At 53.4% G+C, this 26,103-nt stretch overlaps 1 protein-coding gene across 6 annotated transcripts in view; it reads left to right on the top strand.

Annotated features, from left to right (window-relative positions):
• The window catches only part of NTRK3 (neurotrophic receptor tyrosine kinase 3), a 323,228-nt gene that overhangs the window by 59,189 nt on the left and 237,936 nt on the right, over positions 1-26,103 (top strand). For all 6 annotated transcript variants that reach the window (XM_019726716.3, XM_019726715.3, XM_019726714.3 and 3 more), the window contains exons 2-3: positions 294-368; positions 1,069-1,140. In XM_019726716.3, coding sequence (XP_019582275.1) covers positions 294-368; positions 1,069-1,140 — 147 coding nt within the window. The remainder of the gene's footprint in view (positions 1-293; positions 369-1,068; positions 1,141-26,103) is intronic.

The following is a 26,103-nucleotide window of genomic DNA, read 5'->3' as shown; positions in this document are numbered from 1 at the left end:
CAGGGTGATTGGGTTTCAAGTGTTTAAAGAGTCGAGTCTGCCTGGAGCTGACGGGGGGCGTGAAGTGCCATCCACGGGCCAGGCGCTTTGGATCGTGCAATGGGCACGTCAGGCACGTGTGATGTCACTGTGCAGGGGAAGGAACTGGGGTTCAGAGATACTCAGTGACCTGGCAGAAGGCCTAGCTCACACGTGACTGATGGGGACACACACCCAGGTCTCTGGCTCGAAGGCCAGCGCCTTTCCTGTGGCCCTTCCACTGACCTGAGCCCTGCGTTTCTCCCTCCCCACAGACACATAGAGAACTGGCGCGGTCTGCACACGCTCAATGCCGTGGACATGGAGCTCTACACCGGCCTCCAGAAGCTGTGAGTGCATGAGGCCCGGGAGGGGCCTCCAGGGGGGAGGCGCTGGGGGTCCGCCGGGCCCTCCCGGGCAAGGCTGCAGTCTGCACTTGCCCAGGGGTGGGTCCTCTGGTAGAGTTGGCACCGCCCACTAAGGAAACGTCTGGGGCCTCAAAGCCCAGCCCTGCACTCTCCCACATTCCTTTATGCCTAGAGAGGCCAGGGGGCTGCATGAAATCTCACTCTGGTTAGTTTCAAGGCAGGACCCGAACCCAGGTCTCTGGGCCACTGTTCTCTCCTCAGCCCTCTGCTTGGCTCATGGTCCCCGTGAGCATGACATTTTCCCACCACCTCCTCCTCCGGCCTTCAGTGCTAGGGACGGGGGATGTGGGGGAGGGGGGAGAGGCACAGAGGGGCCTGTAGTCCTTGCACCAGATTCTTGAGCAGGAGCCGGTTCTTAATGCCCTTGCCAGGCTGGGTAGAGGGCAGCGGCCACACTGCCCACGCACATCCCCAACCATCTCCCAGACCCCAGTGGGTGAGCCCAGATGCCCCCCACTTTGCACCCCCAGTGGGACCGCCCAGGGACACTGATGATGTAGAGGCATTCAGTTCATCTCGGTGCCTACAGGTCGAGTCTGGGCCCGACCTCTGGTCAGCCCCAGCCCAGAGCAGACGACCCTCTGCACCTTATGCTCTGCTGACCCACTTTTTCTCTCTCCAGGACCATCAAGAACTCAGGACTCCGGAGCATCCAGCCCAGAGCCTTTGCCAAAAACCCCCACTTGCGCTACATGTGAGTAAGCTGGGTCCTGGGCTGCAGGGGGCTGGGGGCCACATGGCAGGGAGAGTCTGGGAAGAGAAGCTGGGGCCTGAGGTCGAAACCTGGTTGTGCCACTGTGCGCCCCGGGGCAAGTCCCTTAACTTCTCTGGGCCTCAGAGTTTGCCTGAAAATGAGAGTTGGGGGTTTGATGAGCTCGGTTACCTTCCAGAAGGAAAAGCCTAGTGTCAGGGTTTAGAGGGAGGGGGTCTTGACTCCCAAGTTTGTTCACTTTTCATGATGAAATGTGCAGTTTTATGGGAATGTAAATGATAAGAAATTCCATTCCTATAGGATGTGAATACTACCCTTCTGAGACCATCTGTGGGACCGTGTGTGTGTGTGTGTGTGTGTGTGTGTGTGTGTGTGTGTGTGTGTATGTTGGGGTGGGAGGGTTGCAAGAAGAGGGCGAGCAGGCCTGGAAAAGAGCCCAGAGGAGTGGAGACACCTGTATATGAGGTCACACAGCTTTGTTTGGGACAAGCTGCAGGTCACATGGCTGTGGGTGGGGTGGCTGTCTGTGCCTCCCCCCCACCTCTCCCGTCCCCCGACCTGCCATGACTGATGGTGGAGGGGCCACCTCAGCGTCGGCTCTGGCAGACCAGTGGGGAGAAGCACTTGACCTTGGTGCTTCCTCTCCAAGCCTAGATCTGGGCCGAAGACTCTGGGATTCGCTGGGAGAACTGCCATTTCTGGGGAGGAGGTGGGCTTGAAAGGACGCTTGGGGTGGGCGATCGGGGGAAATACCAACCTCCTGCACCCACAGGGTGCTTGCTGCCAGGATAGTGGCCATTGGGACGCCCACTGGGACTATTCCCCGAGAGCAGAGCTTCCTCTGGAACCAGGGCAGTGGGCTGTTGTGTTAAGGGAAAAATGGAGTTGTGCTGTGCAGACAGGTCTTTCCTTTGGCCACCTGAGAGCTGGAGGTGGAGGCACTCAGCATCTGATAAGGAAGGGCCGCCGGCAGCCAGGCTGGGCAGGAATCTCAGGAAGAGGCAGAGTGTCTAAGGGAAGCTCTTGGGAAGGGGCGGGGAGGGGCGGTAGAGAGAGAGAAGAGGTCACGGAGAATCGGAGAATCGTGGTGGGGCCGAGGGTCCTGGCCGCACCTCCCAGGGCCTGTGTTTTCCTGGCACTTAGTGAGTGCTCGGTAAGTATTTTTTAATCAGTTATGCCCACCCCTGCATCGTGCTGAGCTTTCTTTCTTCCCTCTGGAGATAGCACCGGGCATGGCCATTGCTCAGGGCCCGGTGTGTTAGCCACGGGGACACACCTCCCTTTAAGGGGTCTCATTGCGCTGTCGCCCCTGCCCTCGTCCAGCCTCTGTGGTGGAATTCTCCAGATGTGTGTCCTCTGCAGCGGGAGGCGTGGCCAGGGCCAGAGGAGGCCCTTTAACCAGATGTTCCAGGTGTTTATTTTATTGGGGATCTGAGTTTCCATGTAAACGGTCCCTGGGGAAGAAGGTTGGCCCTCTGAGCAGTCTCCCTTTTCACACTGCCTCATCAAGGGTCACAGAGCTAAATGCCTGCGGCGTGCCAGGTGGGGACAGTGGAGGCTGAGGACCACGTCCCCCTCTAAAGGGGGGCCAGTAAGCCATTGCAGCTGACTGCTGCCGTGGTGGGGGGGGTGGGGTGTGCTCTTCTTGCCAGACTTACTGTTCTTTTTTTTTTTTCAAGAAGAGCTGGAGGTGCAGTGAAACCTCTCAAGTTTTAAATCCTGGCAACTAAAAATAAAACCTCTCAAGTCCATGGGCCAAACAGGACTGCTCCTTGGGCAGAAGATGACACACGGAGGGCTCGTTTGTGCTCTAGGGTCATAGCCGGGGGAGAGAAGCTGTCAGCATGGGAGCCTCTGTTCCCTTTGGGATGGTGGCTGGGTGCTCACGCTGTAGAGCCCCCCAGGACATTGTGTCACCCACAGCTCTCAGGGGAGTCATGCAGGCTTTGTGACCCCTGCCGTGTCTTGGGGACATAGAAGCGGGAGCAGGGCGGACTCTTGGGTACGTGTCTCTGAGGGGCCGTAAGGGAACCTGTCTTTCACTTACCCTTGAATCCCAAACGAGGGCGTGAGCTGCCCTCTCTTTGGAGCTGACGGTCTGCTGGGTGGTGGCGGTGACAGGATGGTGGGGCTTTGTGAGATCCCCGAGGCTTTGGGGGCTGGGTGTCTGGTTGGAGTAGGTTCTGATGACAGCAGGCAGCCTGCCGTGACCTCGGGCCCTGTTTTCTCCTGGATGCGTTGGCCAGCTCTTGCCCAAGTTCTTGCTGTGGGCTACAGGGGGATTAAGAGTGAAGGATGGGTCACCGCTGTCCATAGCAGTTAGGGCCTGGCTGCACATGGGGCTGAGTTGGTTGGTCAGTTTGGTGTGAAAGGTCAGGCCCCGGCTGAGGGGCCCCCATAGTCATGGGGTGGGGGTGGGGAAGTCATCCAGAAGAGCCCGGGGCTCCCAGAGAAGAGTCGAGGTGGAGGTGTTGGCATGGCCATGGACAGGTTTATTTGTTAGCTTTTTCCATGTGTGGAAACACACCCCAAATCCCAACTGGGTGAATTTCCCGGCAGCTTCGGGACATCTTCTCCCAGCAAGCGGGCCAGGTTTCTCTGCTGTCTCACAGCGTCTTCTATTTCTGTCCCCTAAATGCATTTACAAGTCTGTGATTGCCCCAGCTGAGCAATCATAGGACGGTCACTTAACTCCAACGCTAATTACCGAGCCCTGGCTTGGTGGCGGTTTTTCTTTTTTTTTTCCTTCTTTTTTTGGGGGAGGATGGGGGGTGATGGCTGAGAAGTCTTTTCCTGGCCTCTCTGTACAGAGTAAGAAGCAGGAAGTGAAATCACTGCCCCCTTGCTGATGTCAGGCTGTCCCAGTTGGTCTGACTGGCTCCCCACTTGCCCCCACCCCCAGCGTATTGTCTGTCACTGCAGTTCTTCCTCTTGCCAGACCCTGAACCAGAGGGGTTAAAGCAGAACCAAGCTCTCTGCCACCAGGAAGGCTGAGATGAGGACACTTGGGTCCTACTTCAAGGTTAAGGAGTGACTGCTCATCTCCTCTTGACTGCTTCAGTCTCCTCTGTCTTACTGTCTGTGGAAAAATGAAATATTGGTTCATATACATCAAGAGAAATCCTTTTTGAGAGACTGGAATATTCTTGACCCTTACATCCTTTCCCCGATCTTAAGGATTTTGGATTAAGGATTCTTAAGGATAAGGATTTTCCCAATTGATACTTGGAAACCGCGATTTGCTAATCTGTAAAATGGGCATAATAATGATGCCTGCTTCAGGGGAGGCGTGTGGTCAAGACAAAATGACAGGAGGCACATCCAGCACGTAGCCCAGTGCCCGGTCATAGTCGGAGTTCGGAAATGGCGATGCCTAATAATGACAGTAATGACAGTTATTCTTGGTGGTGGTGATACTAGAATCAAAGAGGAGGGACGGGGTAGCAGGCATTCTGGAGAAGCTGGCTTCCGTCTTACTCTGCAGTCCGTCTCTCAGGGGACTGGGAGATTGTATCCTCAATCCCTGGTGAGTTCCCTGAACACTGGCGAGTAAACTCTGGTAGGTTCTCTGTTCTCTCCATTCAGGCCCCTGCCCTAGACTTGTTGTAAACCCTGCCTCCCTCCCCGCCCCCCATGCTGTTAGCTTCAGAAAGGACCGGAGCACTTGTAACCGATGGGCTTCCACGTTGTCTCCGTCCGATTTGAGACCACGACCTCCAGCACTGTTGAGCGTTGGTCAGTGGCCGAGTTGAGCAGCTGGCTCATTTCTTCTTTTTGGGGGGTTTGTGTTCTCCGGTGTGGCTCACACACTGGCTGGATCTCCACAGTCGGGGGTCCCCTTAAGTGATGTAACCGTCTGTCTGTGAACTTCACTCAAATGATGGCAATTTCTTTCATCTGTGGAACACTTCTTGGTTTTCCAAAGTGCTTTCTCCTCTGTGATCTCTTTTGATTCTGGTACCATCCTGGGTGGGGGAGCGCGGGAGGCAGCCTGTGTTAGAGCCCAGGAGGCAGCCACAGGGAAGGTCTGACGTGTAAGCAGCGGAAATGGAACTGCCACGAAGTCCTCTGATGCTCTTCCCAGGAATCGTTCTGCTCTCCCTCCTGGGCCGGAAAGGGTGATGTTTTTATTGAAGCAATTAAAAAAAACAGTGATTAAAATGTCTCGACAATTGCGTCTAAAAGGTGGGCAGCAGCAGAGAAGAGGGAAAGGCTAGGGTTGTGTGCTTTTGCAAATCCAGTCCCACTCCTCACAGTAATGGAAGTCAGGGCGCTCCTATGCCCATTTCATAGATGAGAACATCGAGGCTTAGAGTTATAACTGAATTGCTTCAAGGTCACACGGTAGTTAGTGGAAAAGCCAGGACTTGGCCTCTGATCCCTTTGGCTCTGAATTCCGTGGAGTGTTCTACATCCCAGACGTGTTTTGTCTCTGTCTCTAGTAGTCGCAGAAAGAACTCTTCATGGGAGGGGTGTGGGGGGATCTTTACAGTTTTATTAGAGCTGCTAGTTCTTTCCCCTGGAGATTTAGCACCAGCCATCCTCATAGAGCTCTGTTGAGAACGCTCTGTTAAGCTGTTTTTCCTATTCAGGTCAAACCCTGTAACAACACTTACATTATAACCTGAATATCTTTATTATAAAAGATTTCTTAGCATTAGCCTATGGCCCACTTATTTCCAAGAACATGTAATGTTACAGCAGCCAAAAGAATTTATTTAATCCCTTAGGTTTGTTGTGGTGGGATCTCTCTGGTGTTCGGTTTCTGGCTTTTTCCCCAGAAAGCTCTGGATGCCATGTGAAGTTATTTCTCTCTATCCTAAGCAGACGCATACTTGGTCTTCAGCTGAGACAGCCAGCCCGGAGTGGCTGACCTGTGTGGGCGCGTGATGGCGCGAGGAGGGGGAGAATGTCCCGATTTGGGCACGATGGTGTCAACTGTGTGATTTTCACAAAAAGAGAAAGTCAGCAGCCCTGGGTGGGTGGGAGACAGGAAGTGGCCAGAGTCCCAGCCTTTTCAGGACGCGGCCGAGAAGGCAATACATTTTTTCCTGAGGTTGTTGGGATGAAAACATGGTGAAACTGATTTATTCTGTGTTGTAAATCACTCAACGCCTTTTCTCCTTGAAATAACCTCCCATCCTGGGTCCCAAGACAACGCATAGCTATTGTATCAGTAGACATTGGCCCTCCGCCTGCCCCTTTCCTGTGCACTGAGACTTTTCTCCAGGTCCCAGAGGGGCTGATAACTGGCACACTTGTCCCCTCACTGGTTCTCCACAGCTGCCCTCCCTTCTCTGCTCTACGTGGAGGACTCAGGCTTTGAATGCTGTGTGGCTAACAGTCAGGAGCATGGGCGTTGGAGACAGAAAGGCCAGGGTTCAAATCCTAGACCTTCCACATCCTACTGTGTGACCTCGGAAAGCTAGTGAACCTCTCTGAGCTTTGACGGGACTATAAGCTTCTCCCTGCACAGGACTGTTCTGAGCCTTCACCAAGACGACGGTTAGAAAGTGCTTACAATCGTGCTTTACGAAAGACTCAGTATGATCTCGCTGTTCTTACTGACTTCCTCCTGGCTCATTGGTCTCTGATTTCCCAGAATCGTAAATAGTTGAAGCCGGAAGGGGCCCTAGAGGTGACTCCCCAATGTATGTTTGTATCCTGCTCCCGTCCCTGCCCATTGGACTCATATGTTAAACTGTCTTCTTGCCATCACTACTGGGGTGGCTAAGATGTCAGATTTAACTTGGTCCAAACAAAATTCTTGATCTCATCCCCCGTCCTCCCTCGAAACTTGTTTCCCCTCAGTGTTTCTTGTTTTTGTAAGTGGCACCATCCGCCAAATGATGGCGGCCGCAGCTCTTCTCTCCCCTTTGCCTGCCCTGCTCCACCCTCCCACCGTTTACTTCCTCAGGTCCCTGAAATAGTCTGTATCCAGCCAGTCCCCTCACCCTCCTCTCCGTCCAAGCCACCATCCTGTCCTTGGCTCTGCAGTAATAGCCTCCCGTGGGTCTTCTTGCCTCTGCTTTTGTCCCCTACATTTCATTCCCAGCCCAGTTGCCGGAGTGATATTTTAACACGGAAATCCGATCGTGTGGCTCTGCTGCGTAAAGCCCTCCAGTTGCTTCTTGCTTTACTTGCGATAAACGCTGAGCCCCTTACCAGGGCCACAGGATCCAGTTCATTTGGTTTCCGTCTCGCCCTCTGCTTTCCTTGACCTCTTCCCCTCGCTCTGCCGTATCTGTGAGGCTCCTTCAGTCCCTGGAACATGCCGAGCTCACCCCCCCCGGGGACTCTGTACTTGCTGACCCATCGGCCAGACGGATCACCTGGCCCAGACCCTTGGTTGGCTCTTTGCCATCCTCCACTCTGAGGTCACCTTGGCAGAGGCCTGTCTTAGTGGCACTTCTTTCACACCCATCACTCTTACCTCATGTGGCTTCGCAGTTTCCCTGGCCCCTTATTACCGCTGACTGTCGGGAAGTGTCTCATTCAGTTATTTGTTTACTTGTTTATACTCGGCACCCCTCTGACACCCCCACTCGATTGTAAACTTCCCGAGACCAGGGTCATCGTAATGCTCACTGCTGTAGCTCCAGCACCTGGAAAAACGCCGGTCACATCGCAAGTGGTGTGGCTACTGGTCGCATGGCTGCGTGACTCTCGTCTGACTTGAGTAAGAGGATGGATATCCAGAGTAGAGACAAATCCTGACCGAGATCTCAGCGGGGAGAGCTGGGCCAGGATGGGGACTCGGGTCTTGCTTGATACTGTCAACTTGACATGCTTTCCGTTGACGTTTCTTGTGCCTGTCTGGCCAGAGCTGCTCAGACTTCTGCGTATGGCAGAAAACATTGCAGTCCTGTGGAAAAGAAAGGATATACGGGTAAATACTGCATGCACAGCGTTGATATGTAGTAACACTGGTGTTATAACCCGTATACACATGACAGTCATGTTACATCACTCTGCTGAAATGGTACATGAAATGGACAATGAAGGCCGCTCATCTCTTCGCGCTTTCTTCTCGTAGCGCTCCACCTACGCAGAAGCTTCCGTCAGCCCTGGTGCTTGAACTCTTGCCGCTCACTGAATCCTGTCAACCAATTTGGCCATTTTGATGAGTCGTTAAGAGGATGTGCCCTTGAGCCACACTGCTTGGCTTTAAATTCTGGCCCTGTCATAAACAGCCGTGTGTCTTGGGCAAGTTGCATAACACATCTGCGTATGTGTGCTGTAACCTCCTCAGTTGGAAAAAGGGGTAAAGTGGTTGGTTGTTAGCCAGGTTAATGCACACGAAGGGTTGAGGAGACTGGCCCATCTAAGGGCCCAGTCTGTTAGCTGGTGCCGCTGTGTCATTCTCACTGTGACAGTCACCCTCTCAGGAGGTGCCACGCACCTGTGTGGAGAAGTGTGTGAGAGACGCTTGTACGTCCTGCCTCCACCCCAAGCGCTTCATGTGCAGGAGACTCCTCCGTGTACAAGACGTGCTTTCTGTCCTTACGGAGCTCATCATCAATTTGGGGACCCTGGGGCCTTTGCAAAGCCAGGGCACTGGCTCCTAATGTTTTGTTTTGAGAATCTGATGAAAGCTGTGGAATTTCTCCTTATTGACACCCCCCCCCACACACACACACACATTTCTCACATGTTGTGAGGGATTCACAGGCCTCCTTTGCACTTAAGAACTTTGTCCAAGGAGGTCCTAGACAGTAGAGGGGGTGTGTGGTGGCTGGGATGTGTCTTTACACCAAGCAGGCCTCAGCCATTTAAAAAGTACTTCTCTACATGTGACAACTGAGATTTATATTATGCCATAGTCTCGTGGGCATAAAAAAATATGCCTTCATACTTCATAATCTCCACTAAAGTTAAGTCAGGAATATACTGAGTATGGGGTTTCTCTTTGGGGTGATGAAAAAAAATGTTCTAAAACCGATGCGGTGATGGTTGCACAACTCTGTGAATCACACTTGAAATGGGTGCGTTGTATGGTATGTGAATTAGATGTGAGTAATATGGAGGAGTGTGCATGTGTCTGTGTGTGCACACGCGTGTGTGTATGTGTACATGTGTGTGCGTGTCCTGTGTCTCTCGCTAGCAGAAGCTTTAAGGGCCTGTGTGAGGTCTGTCAGTCTCTGCCGTCTGCCATGGGACACAGGGGTCACTTCCAGACGGAGGCCATTCCATTAGCCCGCGTCTCGCTGGGAAGATGATGAGAGCAGAGCCGCCACTGACCTTCTGTGGCCATGCAGTATGAGACACGAACTTTTGCTGCGGTTAGAAAAACAGAACAAGCTAAACCAGGAATGGCAGTGGCAGTATGAGTGGGCCACTGGGAATGCATTATAGCTCTTGGTACCTTAGCTGCCATCCTGTTCCTGTTTCTCCTACTCGAGAAAGAGTCTAAGAACACAAGTGGGAGGGAGGCAATGGCACGTGTGGCTTTGAACCTGCGCGAATTTATACGTATGAAGAAGCACATTGTAAGCAAGTGGGGGCCCTTTGTTAGAGGTTGTGGGTAATTTGCGACAGCTCCCACCTTTGACAGGTGGCTAACCTTCTCCAGCCTTCTGATACGAGGCGGTGGAGGGGCCCCTGGTTTGGCGTGTGGTTGTGACTGTTGATCAGAGACGAGCTGCAGTGCCCGGAGAGGCTTCATGGAGGAGGCGGCCGTGGGGGTGGGCGTGGGGGCAGGCGTGGGTTTGGCTCCGTGGCGGCCTGCTTCTGGCACAGGGCTGCTCACCGAGGATGAGTACAGCCCTTTTCCCACTTGGAATTCCTCCCAGAGCTGTTCAGACACGTGTTCGTGGCTCCAGGCCATGAGTCCGACCGGCAGGTAAACTCGGAAAGAATTCCCAGGGAACAGGATTTGGTAATGGAGCCATTTGTAAATGGAGTTGGAGTTCGCGGATCTGAGGATTTGGGCAGCCTGAGTCAGCCGTGTGTGAGTGTGCAGGTGGGTGTGTGGGCAGTGCCAGGAGCGGAGAGGATGCGGAAGGTCGGGTCCATGTGGCACCTGCATGGCTGTCAGGGGTGAGGTGCTGTCGGCTGCCGTGAGGCTGCGTGACCACACCTTGTGTACCACTTCCTCTTTCTCCGCGGTATTCTGTGACCTTGGGGGTCCACGGGACCCTTTCAGGCTGCTTCCACATCTGAAAAACGAGGCAGTGTCGTAAGTGGCTCAGACCTGTCCTCAGAGCATTCTGGGTAATTCTTCCTGGAAGAAGAGTGGCATGTGGGGCCCTTGAGTGGCAGGGCCCGAGGAAAGCTGTTATCAGCTGATGTGGGCCCTTCCGTCCCCCTCCCTCACTGGAGGGGCAGTGCTGTGAGTGCCAAGGAAATAGCGTCAATGCAGCACTAATTACACGCCAGGCATTCGTCTGTGCACTTATGTGCCACTGTGCGCTCACAGTAACATGAGAGTGCCGTTGTTTCCATTTCACAGATGGGGATTTGAGGCACCGAGAGGTCGGTGCCTTGCCTCAGTTTACACAGCGACGACGCGGCAGGGACAGGCGCCAATCCTAGGAGGGCTGCCTCCAGAGCCGTCCTCCTAATAACTCTGCCGTCATGGGCTGTGGCCAGCTCTCCAGGACCCAGCTGGAGAGGAGGGTCGGGCAGTACCCCTCAGAGCAGCCCTTCTCAGAAGGGGGTGTTGTGGGAGAAGGGCCAGGGGAGGCGACGTGGGGAGGGCCTGCAACCAAAGTCCTGCTGACCCCTGGTGCCAGCAGGGTCTAGGGGAGTGGGCAGTGCCCCTTAGTCTGTTGGCTGGCACTCAGGAGAGCCGTTGGCAGAGGATCAGGAGAGAGACTGGGTGTTCAACAAAGGGAATGAGCCCAGTGATGGGGCAGGTGGAGGTAAGGACACGCTTATCACATGTGGGTGCGGGGAGGGGAGCAGCAGGCGCCCACCCCACCTATTCCCGGGGAGCGTGGGCCTGCGTTCCAGGTCACCAGCCCTGGCTGTCTTTGGCCCCAGTTCCGGGCAGCGCCATGTCTGTAGGTGACAGACCCCCTTATAAAATCTGGAGGTGGGAGCAGGAGAGGAGGGCGTGTGGACCAGGTGAGAGGAGCGCTGAGGCGGCTGCCGTAGCATCTCACTGTTTGCTGCTGACGTGCGCAGCTCCACCGCCTGACACCCCCAGGCACAGCCAGTGGTGTCACTTCTGCTCTTCCCACATCCCAGCCCCTGTGACATCTGATGACACCAGGCACTGCCTTTGTTGTTCCTCTTTTAAATGGAGCCTTCTGGCTTCCCTTGAACCCAAAATGTGTTTTATGCCCTACAGCTCGCCAAGCTCTGGATTTTCACCCTGGAATTTCTTAGCCTCTGTTCATTTATCTGCTGCTTCCACAGAAAGTCAATTTCCAGTCCTCTCACACTTTCTGTCTCCTGGGTGATTGCCTCTCCAGGACCCTGGACGGTATTTGCTGCTTGTTCCCTAGGGAGCAGGTAGCAAGCTTCCTAAATTGAGTTTCTTTTTTCTCGTCCATTTGTGTGTCCCCTCCAGACTCCCCGGGGTCCTGGAATTCCTGATGTTTATCCTGATAATTTCTTTCTGTTTACTGTGATTTGCGGACAACATTCTGATTCACCCAGGGCCACACACCTCCCTCGCCAGCTGCCGCGGTGTGTTTGTAATAGTTTGCAGGTCTCTTAGCTGAAGCCCTCTGCATTCACCGTAGCGACCGCAGCGGCTGTGTTCTTTTTGATTTCGGGAAGTTTCGTTCTCTAGGATCCTCGAGGACTGAACTTTAAGAGTTTTCTTGTAACCCTGTCAGCTTCGCCTTCCAAACCCTCAGTCTGATGCTGAGTAAATGCTGTGGCCTCTGGGCTGTGTGTCGCCTGGGCTTGGAGACAAGACCACGTACCCATACGTGTCTTTTCCAGTCGTGTTTATTCTCAGTCAGTTTTCTTTTTTTTTTTTCCCCCTCCTCCCCTAAGGCTTCATTACTGCCCATTTGTCTACATCTCTTTTCTCCATTTTTCTTGTTAAGGACAGATTTAGAAAATGAGATTAGTGGCTATTTTGGAGTTGTCATTAATTCCTGTCCCTCTCCATTCCGTAGCTGGCCGGCAGCCTCGTGTCTCTTTCTCTCTGGTTTCTTCTTGATGGATTTGCACAATTCTCCCATTCCTGGGTTAACCCCTTTGTCTCTTGGTCCTGGGGGGCCTCTGGCCTGTCTGCGTGGTCTTCTAGGTGATGCTGCATTGCGATTGTTCTGGGTGGAGGGCAGGGGCCGTTACTCTACAATGTGCGGACTGAGGGCTGTGGGGCGGGGGCATTTAGCAAAGGCAGGTTATACTTCATAATTATACTTCTAATTATGTGATGTTTACTGTCCCTGTTGGGCTGAATGGAGTCTCCCGAGGACGGGCATCTTACCTCTTTCCTCTACCGCCTGTGGCCCTGGCGCGTGGGGGACACGTCAGAGGGTGAATGGACGGACGATGCGATGGAGGGGCTGTGTGGTCATTCGCTTCCCTTTCTCATGGGGTAGATCTGAAGCCCAAGAGCATCCCACGAGTTGGGCACAGCCACAGGGCAAGAGAAGTAGTTAGAGAGACTGAAGAAACGCCCAGTGCCACCGAGCCTGGTCCCATGCGTGTCACGGCCGTTCAGCCAGGTGCCCAGCCGCGTCTCCTCCACACGGGAGCTGAGGGGTCTGACCTCAACCCCCACCCACCCCACTGTCTTCTTCCAGAAATGAGACAGCACCTTGGTCTTCTGTCCTTTCCCACATCTGGCGCACTCAGCTGTGCCCCAGGAGGCCGTCGGCTCCCCCTCCAGGTGGCAGCGGGCTGCCCTTCCTCCCGCCAGCTGTCCATCTTCCATCAGGGGCCTCTCCCGATGCCAGCAAGGGCGGTGTTTGCAGAGAGCAGCCGTGTGCTCCTTATTTATTGTGCGGAAAAGAAAACAAATTAAGGCCTTGTAATTATACAGTCAGGCGTGTTCTTAAATAAAGCTTAAGTGGTCGGAACTCCATTTAGAATATTAATAATTGCTTTCCCCAGCCCTGGTCCCCAGCAGCTTTCGAGTTTGCTCCTCTTTCCCTCTCCTCTGATCCTTCTGTCCTCTTGTTCCTCTTTGTCGTCGCAGTCGCCATTAACTTTCGTCCCTCTGCTTGGATGTCCGTGATCTCGGGAGAGCCCCTCTCACGGGGTGTGACCAGGCAAACTTGAGAGCCCACGGCGGTCTTTTCGGAGATCACCACCGAATCACCATATGAAGTGATTTCCTGGGCTTGGGGCTGTGCTAGGTAGGGTATCCTTGCCCTGCCCACCCTCCCCCCATCCTCGGGTCAGCATTCGGAAAAGGACACAGTCCTAGAACCAGTCAGCCCCGGGTTCCGTCCCCAGCTGGACTGCTGAGCAGCTGCCAGGCCTTGCTCAAGCCATCGAATCCCTTTGCACTGGATCTGCCTCTGGCGAGAACAACTCCCTCGTAGGCTTGTTTCGGGACCCAAGTGAGTTAATGCATCTGAGTCCCTTACTGGGATTTATTCTTGTCTTTTCTGTGGCTCTAGATCAGACCAGGATTTTCGGGAGTTTCTTACTGATGTTGTGCCAACTCACACATTCACTGATGTGCCTTGAACATGCCAGGCACCTGTCAGGTCTCCCCAAGCACCTTTGACATGAGTGACTGTGTCTATTTGGGGCCCTGTGGGGGGGACATAGAATGGCGGTGGTCACTGCGTGGTGTGCTCTTGTGAAGCCCCCCTAGCATGCTTCTCTCATGACTGGTGGCCAATTCCCAGAGTATGCTGTCGTAACCACCGTGGCTGGCATGCTTTGGAAACCACTGCTCAGCAGTGCCACATGACTTCACGTGCAGTGACACTTACTGTCATCCCCATGTATTGCCGAGGAAGCGGAGTGAATGACGCAAGGCCATGGGGTGGAAGCAGTGAAGCTTGGACCAGGCCCCGGGTTTCAGACTCCAAGGTTATTGCCTTTTCTGTCACGTGGGCTGTTCCCCGAGTCAGTGCCATGGCCCAGGAGGAGACTCAGACTGGTCTCTAGACCCTGGGGTCTTGATGCTGCGCACAGAATTGCCGTGGGTCAGTCATCACCTGGCCTTTTTCTTTCTTTCTTAGTTTCCTGTGACATGGGAAACACATACCAACATTGGTTGTACTGACAATGTTACCATAGCTGGGCCCCCACCAGATGCTAACTGAAAAGTAACGTGAAAACATTCACATATTGTTGGGTTCAAAATCTCTATTAGGTGATTGTATCGGTCGCGCTGTGATGGGCCCTGATAAATGCAGGTAAGGTGCCTTGGCAGTGTCTCCCGGGGCTGGTACTGTGATTTGTGAGGGGGGGGAAATGGAGGGACTAAAGCAGGATCCTATCCAGGTAGAGCTGGAATGTTCGGTCTAGTTGGGAAGATAAAGTTCGCTTTCGCAGACCAGTGGTGCCAGTATGTCCCCGTGGGGTGGTTGGTGCTGATGGTACCAGGCAGAGAGATTCTTGTATTCCAGGGGTGCTGGGGGAGGGTGCAGACAGGACGTGGGTCTTCAATCTGTCCTTGAAGGAAGATATACAGTATTCCATAGGAAGAGGGAGGAAACTCATAGAGTGTGTGTGTGTGTATGCACGCATACTCGCAAACAAGCAGGGAACAAAGCCAGAGAAAAAGAGAGAGAAGTATTTATTGGGTTTTCCTCTCTGCTAGGCACTCTTCCAACAGTAATCCTGCTTGAATAAGTGATACTCTTCCTGTTTTACAAATGAGGGCCCCAGGGCTCAGAGAGGTTATATAACCTGCCCAAGGTCACACAGCTAAATATATGGATACATATCTATACGTGTCTGCTCCAGAGCTCGTGCTCTTTCTGTTGTATCATGATGCAGAGGTCAGCTCACCTCTCTGAGGGTGGTCAGGAGCCCAACTTTCCCAAAGGTATACTGAGAAATTGTCTTGCTACCACTAGTTTTGCTTCCCCACTCTCAGCCTCCGTGTCCTTCTCCCTGGGGTTTCAGCACCATGGCCAGAGTTCAGGGAGGCCTCCTGGGCTCAGTGAGCTGTGAACAGCTCCCCAGAGAGAGGCTCCCAGCGTCACTGCAGCTGCTGGCCGCTGACCTGTGTCCTTCAGTAAGTGCAGGCGGCACGCGGGGAGAGCAGAGCACAGGTGGAGCGCAGGTGGCCCTGTCTGCCTGCTCACCCAGCGGAATCCAGACACAAGCAGGGGAAGGCATGTGAGAACGGCCTGCTCCTGCAGCCTCCACTCCTCCCCGAGGGCGTGAGGACTGTGATTTCTGCCTTTGGTTGCCCTGCATGGGGCGTCATGTAGGGCCGTGGGCTTGGGAAGGGAACTGAGCTGGCGTGGCATTCTCTCTTCCAGGGCGGAGCTCCCAGGGTCTATGGTCCAGGGTTGCTGTGCCCATGCCTTTGCCAAGCCTGTTCTGTAGACCAGGGCCATGAGCAAGTGGATTTGTCACGGACTTTCTCACAGGAATAGTCAGAGGAGGGCAGACCGGGGGAGAAGCACGGCAGAGCTGGCTGAGTTCCGCTGCTGGTGGGTTTGTCCTTCGCGTGGTGTGCGTTCTTTGGAGGCTTTCACCTGGATGGACAAAACAGAGTCCCCAATGGAGATCAAGACACCTTCTGGCTAATGCGTGCGTGCACACACACACACACACACACACACACACACACACTCTGTAGTATTGTGCTAAGGGGGTGGATTCTGGAGTCAGACACAGTGATTCAGGCCCTATTTTAACATTACCAGCTTTGTGACCTTGAACTAGTTAACCTAACCTCTAAGCCATGGATTCTTTACCTGTAAAATGAGGACAAATCGTAACAATATAACAATAACGTGGATTCTAAAAGGTGTGGGCAAAGATTCAGTGGCCTCATATCTTTAAGGCATATAGTGATTAGTTCCTAACAAGCGCTTAATAAATGTTACCCGTTATTTATATTTCTCAGAAAATTATTTCCGTATCCCAATTTCCTTTAGTTTATTCACATGATTATTGTTAATGATTTTGGAAAAAATCCCCAAAGCAGCAAAAAATGATTAGCAAGTTAATTAATTGTTCGCACTTGTGTTCAAAGCTCAAGGTTTTAAATTAAGTTGAGGCCAGGCCGTAGTCGCGCTGGCATAAGAAACCAGTGGCTGAGGTTGGCAGCCTGGTCAATGCAAGGTTTGTGAAACTCAGGCCGTTCCGTGCAGTTTACCTGTGTGCTTTTATTATATTTAACGATGCTTTTGATCACAGTGCAAACTGTCCGAGGCTTTGTGAGAAGATCTCCCAGCAGAAACCAGTTCACCAGTCGTAATGTGGGTGTACACCCCGGGAAGTACCAGCCTTTGCCAGGCCTGTGCACCCAGGGGCTCTTTCACTCTCTCCCCTTCTCCCACTCTCTTCACTTAGCAAAATTGGGATTTTGCTAAGTCCCGATCCGAAGTGTCTTGTCTCTATAGACAGATGCCGTCCCATGCCCAGTGTATAGTCCATCCTCAGCAGCTCAGGGGTGGTGAAGAAACAGCTGCTTGAGAATGTACATGGAACCAAGGGGGCAGGTGTCGGCTCTGGGTTCCATATATTCAGTGAGAGAGGAGATTCTTGTCTCATCTCTTCCTTGCATCAGTCTCTGTGGACACTGCCAGGTCTCTGCAGGAGAGAGGCCGTGGGGAGTAGGAACGAACACTGCTTTGCCCAAACATTGTGTGGAATTGGGCCACAGCAGCAAAAGGCTGTGCATGGCATAAATTACAGAAAACAGTGGTGTAATGACATTGTTTGGTGAATAAATTAAAGCCTTGAGTCATGAGGCCAGTAACAGGGAAGCAGAGAAGTGTAATTAAAAGGAGCAAAGAGATATTTTCAGCTGACACTGGACGCGAGACCGTGATGGGGGTGGGGCAGGTGGATGGGGCCGCCGGCCCCTTCTGGTGACTGGAGCTCAGAGGAGAGCACGCGGCTGTTACTGGCCGTCCAGAAAGGGGAGAAAGGAGGCCGGTACTTCTGAAACCTAGGAGGAGAGAGAGTGGTGACCTGGAGAATTACAGTGGAAGCAAAGTCACACAGGCTTGGGAAGTAAGGGTGCCTGCAGGATCTGAAATCTGCTGGGACAGAGAGGTCTGCGTGAAGACTGATGAGAACCTGGGGAGTAAAGGGGTGCTCAGGAGTGGGGCTGGCTGTCCTTGGAGTCATGGGGTTCTGGGGACGGTGCTCCAGGGTCCCTTGTACCTGCAGCTCTGAACCTTCTTGCAATCACCCTCTGACCCACCCTTTCTGAGAATTAGAAATAACAAGGTGTGTTAGAGCAAGGTCACGTGCCCTGGGCCAGCTGACATCATGACAGAGGGGCTGTGGCCACGCTGACTGCACCCCACCACCCTGGGGAGTCAGCAAGTGTCCAAGACCATGGGCAAAGTTCAAATTCTGAGCCACAGCGAACCCTTTAGACAGGTCTCCTCCCCTGGATGCTTCCGGAAACAGCCAATGAACAGATTTCCAAGGAGGAACGTGTCTTGTTCCCCGGTACTTCAGTGCCTGGCATTGACTAGGTACCAGGTGGTACCATGTGCTGAGTGATTGGGGGCGTGGAGGTTGCCTTTCGATATAGTCAAAGCTGGGATGATACTGAAATCTACTTTGTGTAGAGAATTTGTTTATCCCTTTTGTTCTGTGCTGTAGACCAACACTTAGAAGAGTGCATGGCACATAGTAGGAATTCAATAAAATTATTGTCCGAAGAGAGACACTTTTGAGAGTGAAAGGGGAGGTAACTAGTTGGGATTCCAGGACAACAGATGTGAACTGGGGCTGTTTGGGCAAACCAGGCCACTTGTCACCAGTACTTGAATGAATTAATTAATCTTATATCCTTAGAGCTGTCTAGAGAAGAGTGAGGTTTTATGGGGTTTGCCTCCTTTTAGCCAAATCACTTCCATTTATTCTTGGGCTCATTCAACACACATTTACTGAGCACCTACTATGTACCAGGTATTTTGCCTGCATCAGGGATACGAGAGACAGAGAAAAGCTGAGATTTCACGCTGAGCATGCCCACTGCCTAAAAGGAAGCCAGACTGCTGACAGACAATTTGACAGTGTGACAGGTGCCGAACTAAAGGGATGAACAAAGTGCCCTGGGAGCATGTGAGTGGGGAAGCCAGTAGTTTGGAGGTGATGGCCAGGACGGCTTCAAGGGAGTCACACAGGAAGATCCGGAATTCCTGGAATTCCGGGAGGAGCCATAGTGTCCAGGAATGCTGTGCAGGGCAGCGACCTCCCTCCAGATCACCACGTTGCTTCATGCTGGGAGCAGAACTGTGACTAAGCCAGCTGGTCCCTGATTCCACAGATTGTGTGGACTGTTTGCCATCAGATATCATATCATACACTCCGTCAGGGGTAGGATGGGAGAATGACTGTGTGAGAGGGGGGCCTAAAGCAGGGGCATCTCCCCCGGACGTGGGGTACGCTCCTTCCTAGGTGCAGTAGGTAGGGACAGAGGCTTCCCGATGTCCACGTGTGCTGTGTTGGGGGGGGGAGCCTGTGTGCCCCTTTGTCGTTTATCCCCATGACAGCAGAGAAAGGAAGGTAGCTTTCCCCCTACCTTCCTTTCTCTGCTGTCGTTTGGATAAACAGAGTGGCCACAGGACTGGGCCAGTTCAGCAACAGCTCGTGTGTGTGTGCGCGCGCACGCGTGTGTGTGTGCGTGCGCACACAGAGATGGGAGATACAAATGTCTTCCTGGAAGTCCCAGGATGGGGAGGAAGAGGCTGGGGGGATCTGGGGTGGGTAGAGAGGAAGGTAGGAGGAGGGAGCTGGGGCGTTGCTTAGTTAAGGCCCATCTGCCTCCCCATCCAGGGCCTTTGAATGTAATATTAAAATGTTCCTCATTATTTTCCTTGGATGAGTTCGCTATCCTGATGATATTAATGATTCTTAAAGGTCAACAACGCTCTTTCAGATCCCCTTCTGTTCTATCGTGTAATCAGTTAATTAATTGGAAACCATTTAGCAGGGTCTGCCGAGCACGTTGTCTGCTGTGAGTTTTCTTGTTTTGTGGCTCCTGCAGTGATGGTTCCCTCCATGGGCCTATTTTCTTGCATAATAGATTTGGGAACTTGAGCGTGAGCCACACCCCTCGTCCGCCCTCCCCCCACTTCATTCACAGTCGCTTTGGAGGTGTTATCTCCTCAGCTTTTTTCTCTGTGAGTCTCTGTAGTAATGCTAGCTCATTTCCAGTGAGTGCCGACATGTGACTGGCCCTGTATGGGGCGTCTGTATATATGACCTTATTTGAGTCTCACCAGCAAATAAATGCTCCCATTTCAGAGGAGAGAAGAGTGAGGCTCAGCATAGTGAGGTGGGCCATCCAAGGATTCTATCGCTAGAAAGTGGCCCAGCAAGGATGGAACCCCCGGAAGCCTGGTGTCCTGGTTGCTATGGTGCCGGTGCTTCAGAGTGTCAGGGACAGGAGACCTGGTTTCTCCAGAGAGATGGGGTCTTCTTTAGAAGTCTTAGCCTAGGCACTGCTGGTTCATGACGGGTACAAGCATTTGATATGAAGCTGGTGCCCTGCTGTTTCACTGAGCTTCCGTTTTGCTCCCTGTCTGTAATACCCGATGTTTGCAGAGGGAATTCCTCAGCATCCCAAGGGCATTGCACAGCGGGTCAGAACCCCCCACCCTGAATATGCCCAGGTCTCCCCTCCCCCCAGGCCCAGTGGAGTCACGGCAAAGGCCAGCCTCTGCTAGTCCCACGGGCGGCTCAGCACGTTTGTTCCGGCTCAGAGCTCTTGCCCACATCGCACCTGGAGAAGGGCTCCAGGATGCGCCAACCTGGGCGTGGTATGTGTGTGTGACTCCGCCCGACGCCCCCCTTCCCCGGGGTCTGGTCTGAAGTGGAAGGTGGAACAGAGGTCACATTGGCTCTGCCTGATGCTCTCCTTCATGCCGGAGGACGGATTGCTAGCCTTGATGGCTTTCACACACCATCCCGGTTAGACCAGGGGACACAGTGGGACATTCCTCACGTCTCCCTTTCTGAGACCAGGATTTCAGGTGCGCCCAGACGGGGCTGGGGGAGGTTTTCCAAATTCTGCATAAGAACCGTAGGACCCTGTTCAGGTGGTGGTGACAGGTTGGGGCCACTGTGAGCACAGCAGATGGGACCCTGCTTACAGTTCCTTCTGCCACTCCTGGAGGTTGTAAAGAACACAGACTGCTGAGGTTCAACTCCTGCCCCCGCCCCCCCCCCCCCAGCAGCAGCTGTGGCCCCAGGGCAGCTTCTCTAACCCATTCGGTCCGTGATCTCCCCTCTGAAGTGGGGATGATGGCGGTGACGATGATGATGGTGCCAGCACATCCTTCACGGGTGGTTGTCGGGTTTCAGGAAAACCTGTAAAGAGAGCGGCCCAGAGCAGCCACTGTGCATGGTGGCTGCTCTCAGTCCTGCCACCTGCCGGACCTCGGCGTCCACAGCCCATGCTCTTTCCCGCTGCACCAGTGATTCCCACGCTCAGCGTGTGTGAGCGTCCGCTGGAGGGTTTGATGCAACTCAGGGCGCTGGGCCCGCACCTAGAGAGTGCGATTCTGCAGGTCTGGCTGGGCCCTGAGAATGTGCATTGCTAACGATTCCCTGGAGATGCTGAGGCTGCTGGTCTGGGGACCAGGCTCTGAAAGCTCTGCCGGCCGTACGCGGCGATGGGGACCTAACGAGTTCCCCCGTCATGCCTCCTGACCGGGCTCTCCCTGTGAGGTCAGCCACCCACGCGCTCCTTCTTAAAAATTAATCCGCTCCCTAGTTCCTCACATGATCTCCACCATGGAGTCCCCTTGTCAACCCTAGACGATGAGAAGGCCCCAAACGCCGGTGGCATTCACGTGTCCTCCTGGGTTCTGCTGGAAGGGAGGCAGGCAGCGTCCAGCTACAGCTCTTTAAGTCCACGGGCTCTGGTCTGGGAAGAGGGACGGACGGGGAGGCCTGAGTGGCTCTGGTTGAAAGGCATCCAAAGCCCCCAGGCAGCTGACAGCAGAGTCACCTCTGTTCTGCCCTGGCCACCCCAGAGAGTGGCCTCGGTTCACCTGCTCAGCCCAGTCCATGGCACATGCTCTGAGCTCTGAGGGAAACACCCCAGGCTCTGGGCTCAGGTCTCTGCTGCTTGGCACATCCACTGGCCTCCAGGGGACCCTCCTTGTGCAGCCCGGCGTGTGGGCCTCCCTGGTAGGCCAGGCCTGATTGTTTCTCCCGGAGTGTGGCTCTGGCTCAGGTCTCCTCCCTCTCCCTGCCCACCGTCACCCTCTCAGCCATCACTGAGCAAGTCCTCTGCTCGCCCGGCCCCCGAGCCCCCCCTTCTGTCCCACGCATTCTGTGGCTGCTCCGGCCTTGGCTCCCTCGTCTCTTCTCTGCTCCCTTTCTGCTGGTCCACGTCTCCACGGCAGCCTGGCCCTCTCGCCGTCCTCTCTCTACCTCTGGTTCCTAGATCCCCTTTATCCTCCAGGCTTCCCAGACCTGGAGTCCCAGAAGTCCTCCTCCCTGGTGGGACCCTCCCGGGGTCCTCTGAAAACAGCCTCCAAGTGGTGAACCCCGGGCCTGCACTCAGAGCCGTCCTGCTGATGAGGGGTGGGGAGCCACCAGACTCCCTGCAGTACAGGATACGCTTCGGGCAGCAGGGCTCCAACTGGCGCATTGAGTCCCTCTCTAGTGCTGTGGCAGCCCTTCTCCAGACTGCCGAGTGGCGCCTCCCAGCTGGCGGTCCTCCGCCAAGTTTCAGACGGCGATTGCTACGTCTCCTTTCTGGCGACTAAGAATGGCATTTGCTCCCAACAGCCCTTGCCGGAATTCCTCGGCTCCTGACAGAGTCTTCTGTCTTCACATGTGGACACATGACGGTTTAATCTCTCATATATGTATGACGGTCCAGTCTTTTAGGACGAAAGGATTTGATAGGAACCAATGTAATCTCATCGGGAAAACAAAATTTCACTAGATCAGTGGTTCTGGAAGGGTGACCTCCAACCAGCAATTTCACCGTCCCCTGGGAAGTGCTTAGAAATGCAAATTCTAGGCCAGACCCCCTGAATCAGGAGCTTTGGGAGGTGGAGCCTGGCGATCTGGTTTTCACAAGCTTCCAGGTTGGAGACCTGGACACTCAGAGTTGGAGAAACTCCTCAGGTGCTTTCCCCAGACCCACACTGGGCCTGCGTTCCCGCCAACCACTCGTTTTGAAGGAGGGGTTAAATACAGTGTTGGCCTAATCAGATTTCTTTATAAAAGGACCCAAAGCTTTCCACTCACAATTTTGTTGCCCTTCAGAGAGTCGTAGATTTTGCTTGAGTCCCAGGAGTGGCTCTCGGAATGAGGACAGGTGCCTGCCTCCCAAAAGGTAATTAGCAGGGATACGCTGTCTGCATTGAGAAGAGCAGTGGGGTACTCCTGCCTGCCCGCCCCACTCTCAAACCACCTGCCCCGGTCCCAGCAGTGCTCTGGACAGTTGTGTCACCGGCTAGGCAGAGTAGCCTGCAGCCAAGGCCACTTCTGTGGGTCCCTCCTCCCTCAGTCACTCCTGCTTTGCTTTCACTCAGTAATTGCACAGTTTCTTGATTTGCCCGCGGTGTCTTTGTTTTTCTCTTGTCATAGCAGCTCTTGAGTAGAAACGAGTGTGATACCTTGGCTCTGTCACCATGTCATTGTTCACGTCTGGGAGGCTGTCTTGGGGGCACTGGGCTCCCTGGGCCAGGCCCGGCCTGCTCAGCCCCTGAGAGGGCCACGGGTGGAATGCCCAGGGTCGGCCAGGCCCGGCCCCCTGGGGCTGCAGAGAACGCTCGTGCTTTGCGTTCTCAGGCAGTTAGCTTTTGGTTCATTTATCTGAAAAGAAAATCCCAGGAGCAGAAACCCCCAGAATGGTCTCAGGAACGTTCGTGGTCCGGTGTGAAGCAGATGGCGTGAAGGAACAAAGGCCTTTTCGGGGCCTTGCTGTGGTGAATACCCAGATACAGGGTGACACCTGAGCAGACCTCTGACCCCCACACCTCAGGGGAGGGCTGCACCTTCCCTGGGCCTGTGCTGGGGCCTGCAGGCTCTGCCCTGGCATGGGAGGGCTGGGCTGGGATGGCAGGGCCGAGGACACCAGCGCTTCCCAGGGGGCCAGATGCGACCTGTTGTCTCATCCAATTGGGTTTCCGTGCTATTTTGTTGAACTGAGATTTTCTTGATACTTGAATTCAGGGCATATTGCCTGGGCCTCTGGTGATTTTTTTTTAATGGGCTTGGGCCTGTTGCAGCTTCAGTGGTGACTGGAGATGGGCAGATAAAGGGCGAGACGCCGTGCATGAACAGTGATAGGTTGTGTTTCTCAAGGGCCAGGCACCGTGCCGACGGCTTTCTGTACCCCACTTTCCATACCCCGTTTAATCCTCGCAGCAGCTCAAAGGAATATCCCCTGTTAGTATCCCCAGTTTACATAGGAGCAAACGGAGGCACAGAGAGGTAAAGTAACTTACCCAGGGTCACAGAGCATGGAAGTGGCCGAGGAAGGACGGGCACTCAGAGCTTGTCCAGCCTGTGAGGACACCGGCAGCTCCTCAGTGGGGTTGCAGCGTCCTTGGGGACAAGTGGAGTGATTCCTTTCCACACAAGCTATGTGACTGCTGGACTCTGAGGCAGATTGTCATGGGAGGAAAGGCCAGCTGGTTTTACTTTGGGGAACTTGTACTGACGCGGCTCCCGCTGTTCACTGCCCCTCTCCACTGGCGGCTCAGTCAGTGCCTGCTTCTACAGATGGCCCAGTGCTGCTCTGTCCAATATGGCAGCCGTGGCCACCCAGGGCTGGTGAGCTCTTGAAATGTGGCCAGTCTAAACTGAGAAGTGCTGTGAGTGTAAAATATACATGATTGCAGAGACACAGTTCCAAAACACAAAAGAATATGAATACCTCGGGTTTTTTTTTGGTTGTTTTTTTTTTTTTTTGTGTGTGTGTGTGTGTGTTGAATTGATGAGATTTTGAATATATTGGGTTAAGTAAAATATATTCAACTAATTTCACCTCTCTCATTCCACTTCTTAAAATGTGACTACGAGACTATTTTAAACAGCATATGTGGCTCGCATATATTTCTATTGGCAAGCGCTGGGCTAGACCAGGCATTGGCACATTTTTTTCTAGAAAGAGACACATATGAAATATTTTAGGCCTTGGGGACCATTTGATCTTTGTTGCAACTACTCAACTCTGCTGCGGTCATACAAAAGTGACCTCCCTCAGTTTTCTGCTGCTGCTGCTGTGAGAAATTACCATAAACTGTGTGGCTTAAAAGCACAAATTTGTCTTCCACTTCTGTAAATTGGAAGTCTGATACGGGTCTGTCTGGTCTCCGGGGCTGTGTTCCCCTCTGCAGGCTCTCGGGGAGAGTGTTTCCCTGCTTTTCCAGCTTCTAGAGGCCTCCCTCACTCCTCGGCTTGTGGCCCCTTCTTCCATCTTCAGGACCAGCGCATTCTATACCTCTGTCCTTTCTTCCATGGTCACATCGCTCGCTGACTTTCTCTCTGCCTCCCTCTCCCGCTTTTAAGGACCTTTGTGATTCCATGGGGCCAGGGGTAATCAAGGATAAATTTCGCATGCCAGGGTCCATTCTTTGCAGTACACATGCAAAGTCTGTTTTGCCAAGGAAGTGGACTTATTCACCGGTCCCAGGGCCTAGGATGTAAACCGCTGTTCCACCTTAGAGTGTGGATATAGACAGCAGGTAAATGAACGCATGTGCTGTGTTCCTGTAAAACTCTGTTTACAAAACCACGTTGCTGGCCCGCAGGCCATAGCTTGCAGGTCTCTGACCTAGAACATTAATGATTCTGCACGCATTCCAACGTGTCGGTTTTTCCTCTTCCTCACCAAACAATTCTCAGACACCAGCTCTGTCTCAGCCATTTCAAAAGAATCCTGGTGTGGTGTGATGGGGGTGGGGTGGGGGGGAGGGCGCTGGCTGCCTCCAAGAAGACCAAGGAGATACTTCTTCTGTGGGAAAATTGGAAGAGGGACCGGCAGGTAGCTGAGGGGGTGTTGGCTCTTAAAGAAAGAAGAATCCCACCTTTGAAAAGGCTGCCTTCGTGGAGGAAGGAAGGAAGATTTAATTCAGCTCAATTCTGACATTGTCTACCCAGAGATAGACTCCAATTTCATGGGTTCAGGGCTCTCTCCCACAAGACTGCCCTCCACTTCAGATGCCCATCGCAAGCCCAGGTGGTTTCCTGAGCTTCCGACCAATTGGCTAAATCAGAGGTTCCCATAACCCTCTCCTTGGGTTTGATTAATTTGTTAGCACAGCTCCTGGTACTCAGGAACTCTTTTACTCACTAGATAACTGTTTTATTACAAAGGATATTAAAGGATATCAATAGCCAGATACATGAAGGGAGATCCAGAACAAAGGAGCTTCTGTCCCCATGGAGGTGGGGGCCCAGTACAGTGGCACCTGGAATCTCTCCGAACCCCCTCCTTTTGGGTTTCTATGGAGGCTTCATGACGTAGGATGAATGGTGAAACCATTGGCCATTGGCGACTGATTCAACCTCCAGCCCCTCCCTCCTTCCAGGAAATCGGGGTAAGACTAAAAGTTCCAATCCTCTACTCATGGCTGGTTCTTCTGCCAACTAGCCCCCCATGTTTAGGGGATTTCCCGAAGTCACCTCATTCTGTGAGGTGATTTTAGGAACTGAGAACAAGAGACCACATATAATAAAAGAGGCTCCTGTTCTCGTTGCTCAGGAGATTCCAAGGCTTTTGGGAGCCGTGAACCAGGAACCACGGACAAAGACCTAACCTATGTTTCTTATCACCACCATCATTTCTCTAAGTATGTTATGTGGGGTGACATTTTTGCTGGGCTCGCCATGGAGAAGGTCCTGTGTGGTCCCATAAGTCTGAGCGACTCAGTAAGCCAGGTCCTTCTTTTAGTAAAG

This window comes from Rhinolophus sinicus, chromosome 13, assembly GCF_057876585.1.
Source record: "Rhinolophus sinicus isolate RSI-liver-muscle chromosome 13, RSI-T2T, whole genome shotgun sequence".
Taxonomy (NCBI): domain Eukaryota; kingdom Metazoa; phylum Chordata; class Mammalia; order Chiroptera; family Rhinolophidae; genus Rhinolophus; species Rhinolophus sinicus.
This window is presented reverse-complemented; position numbering and strand designations above follow the sequence as displayed.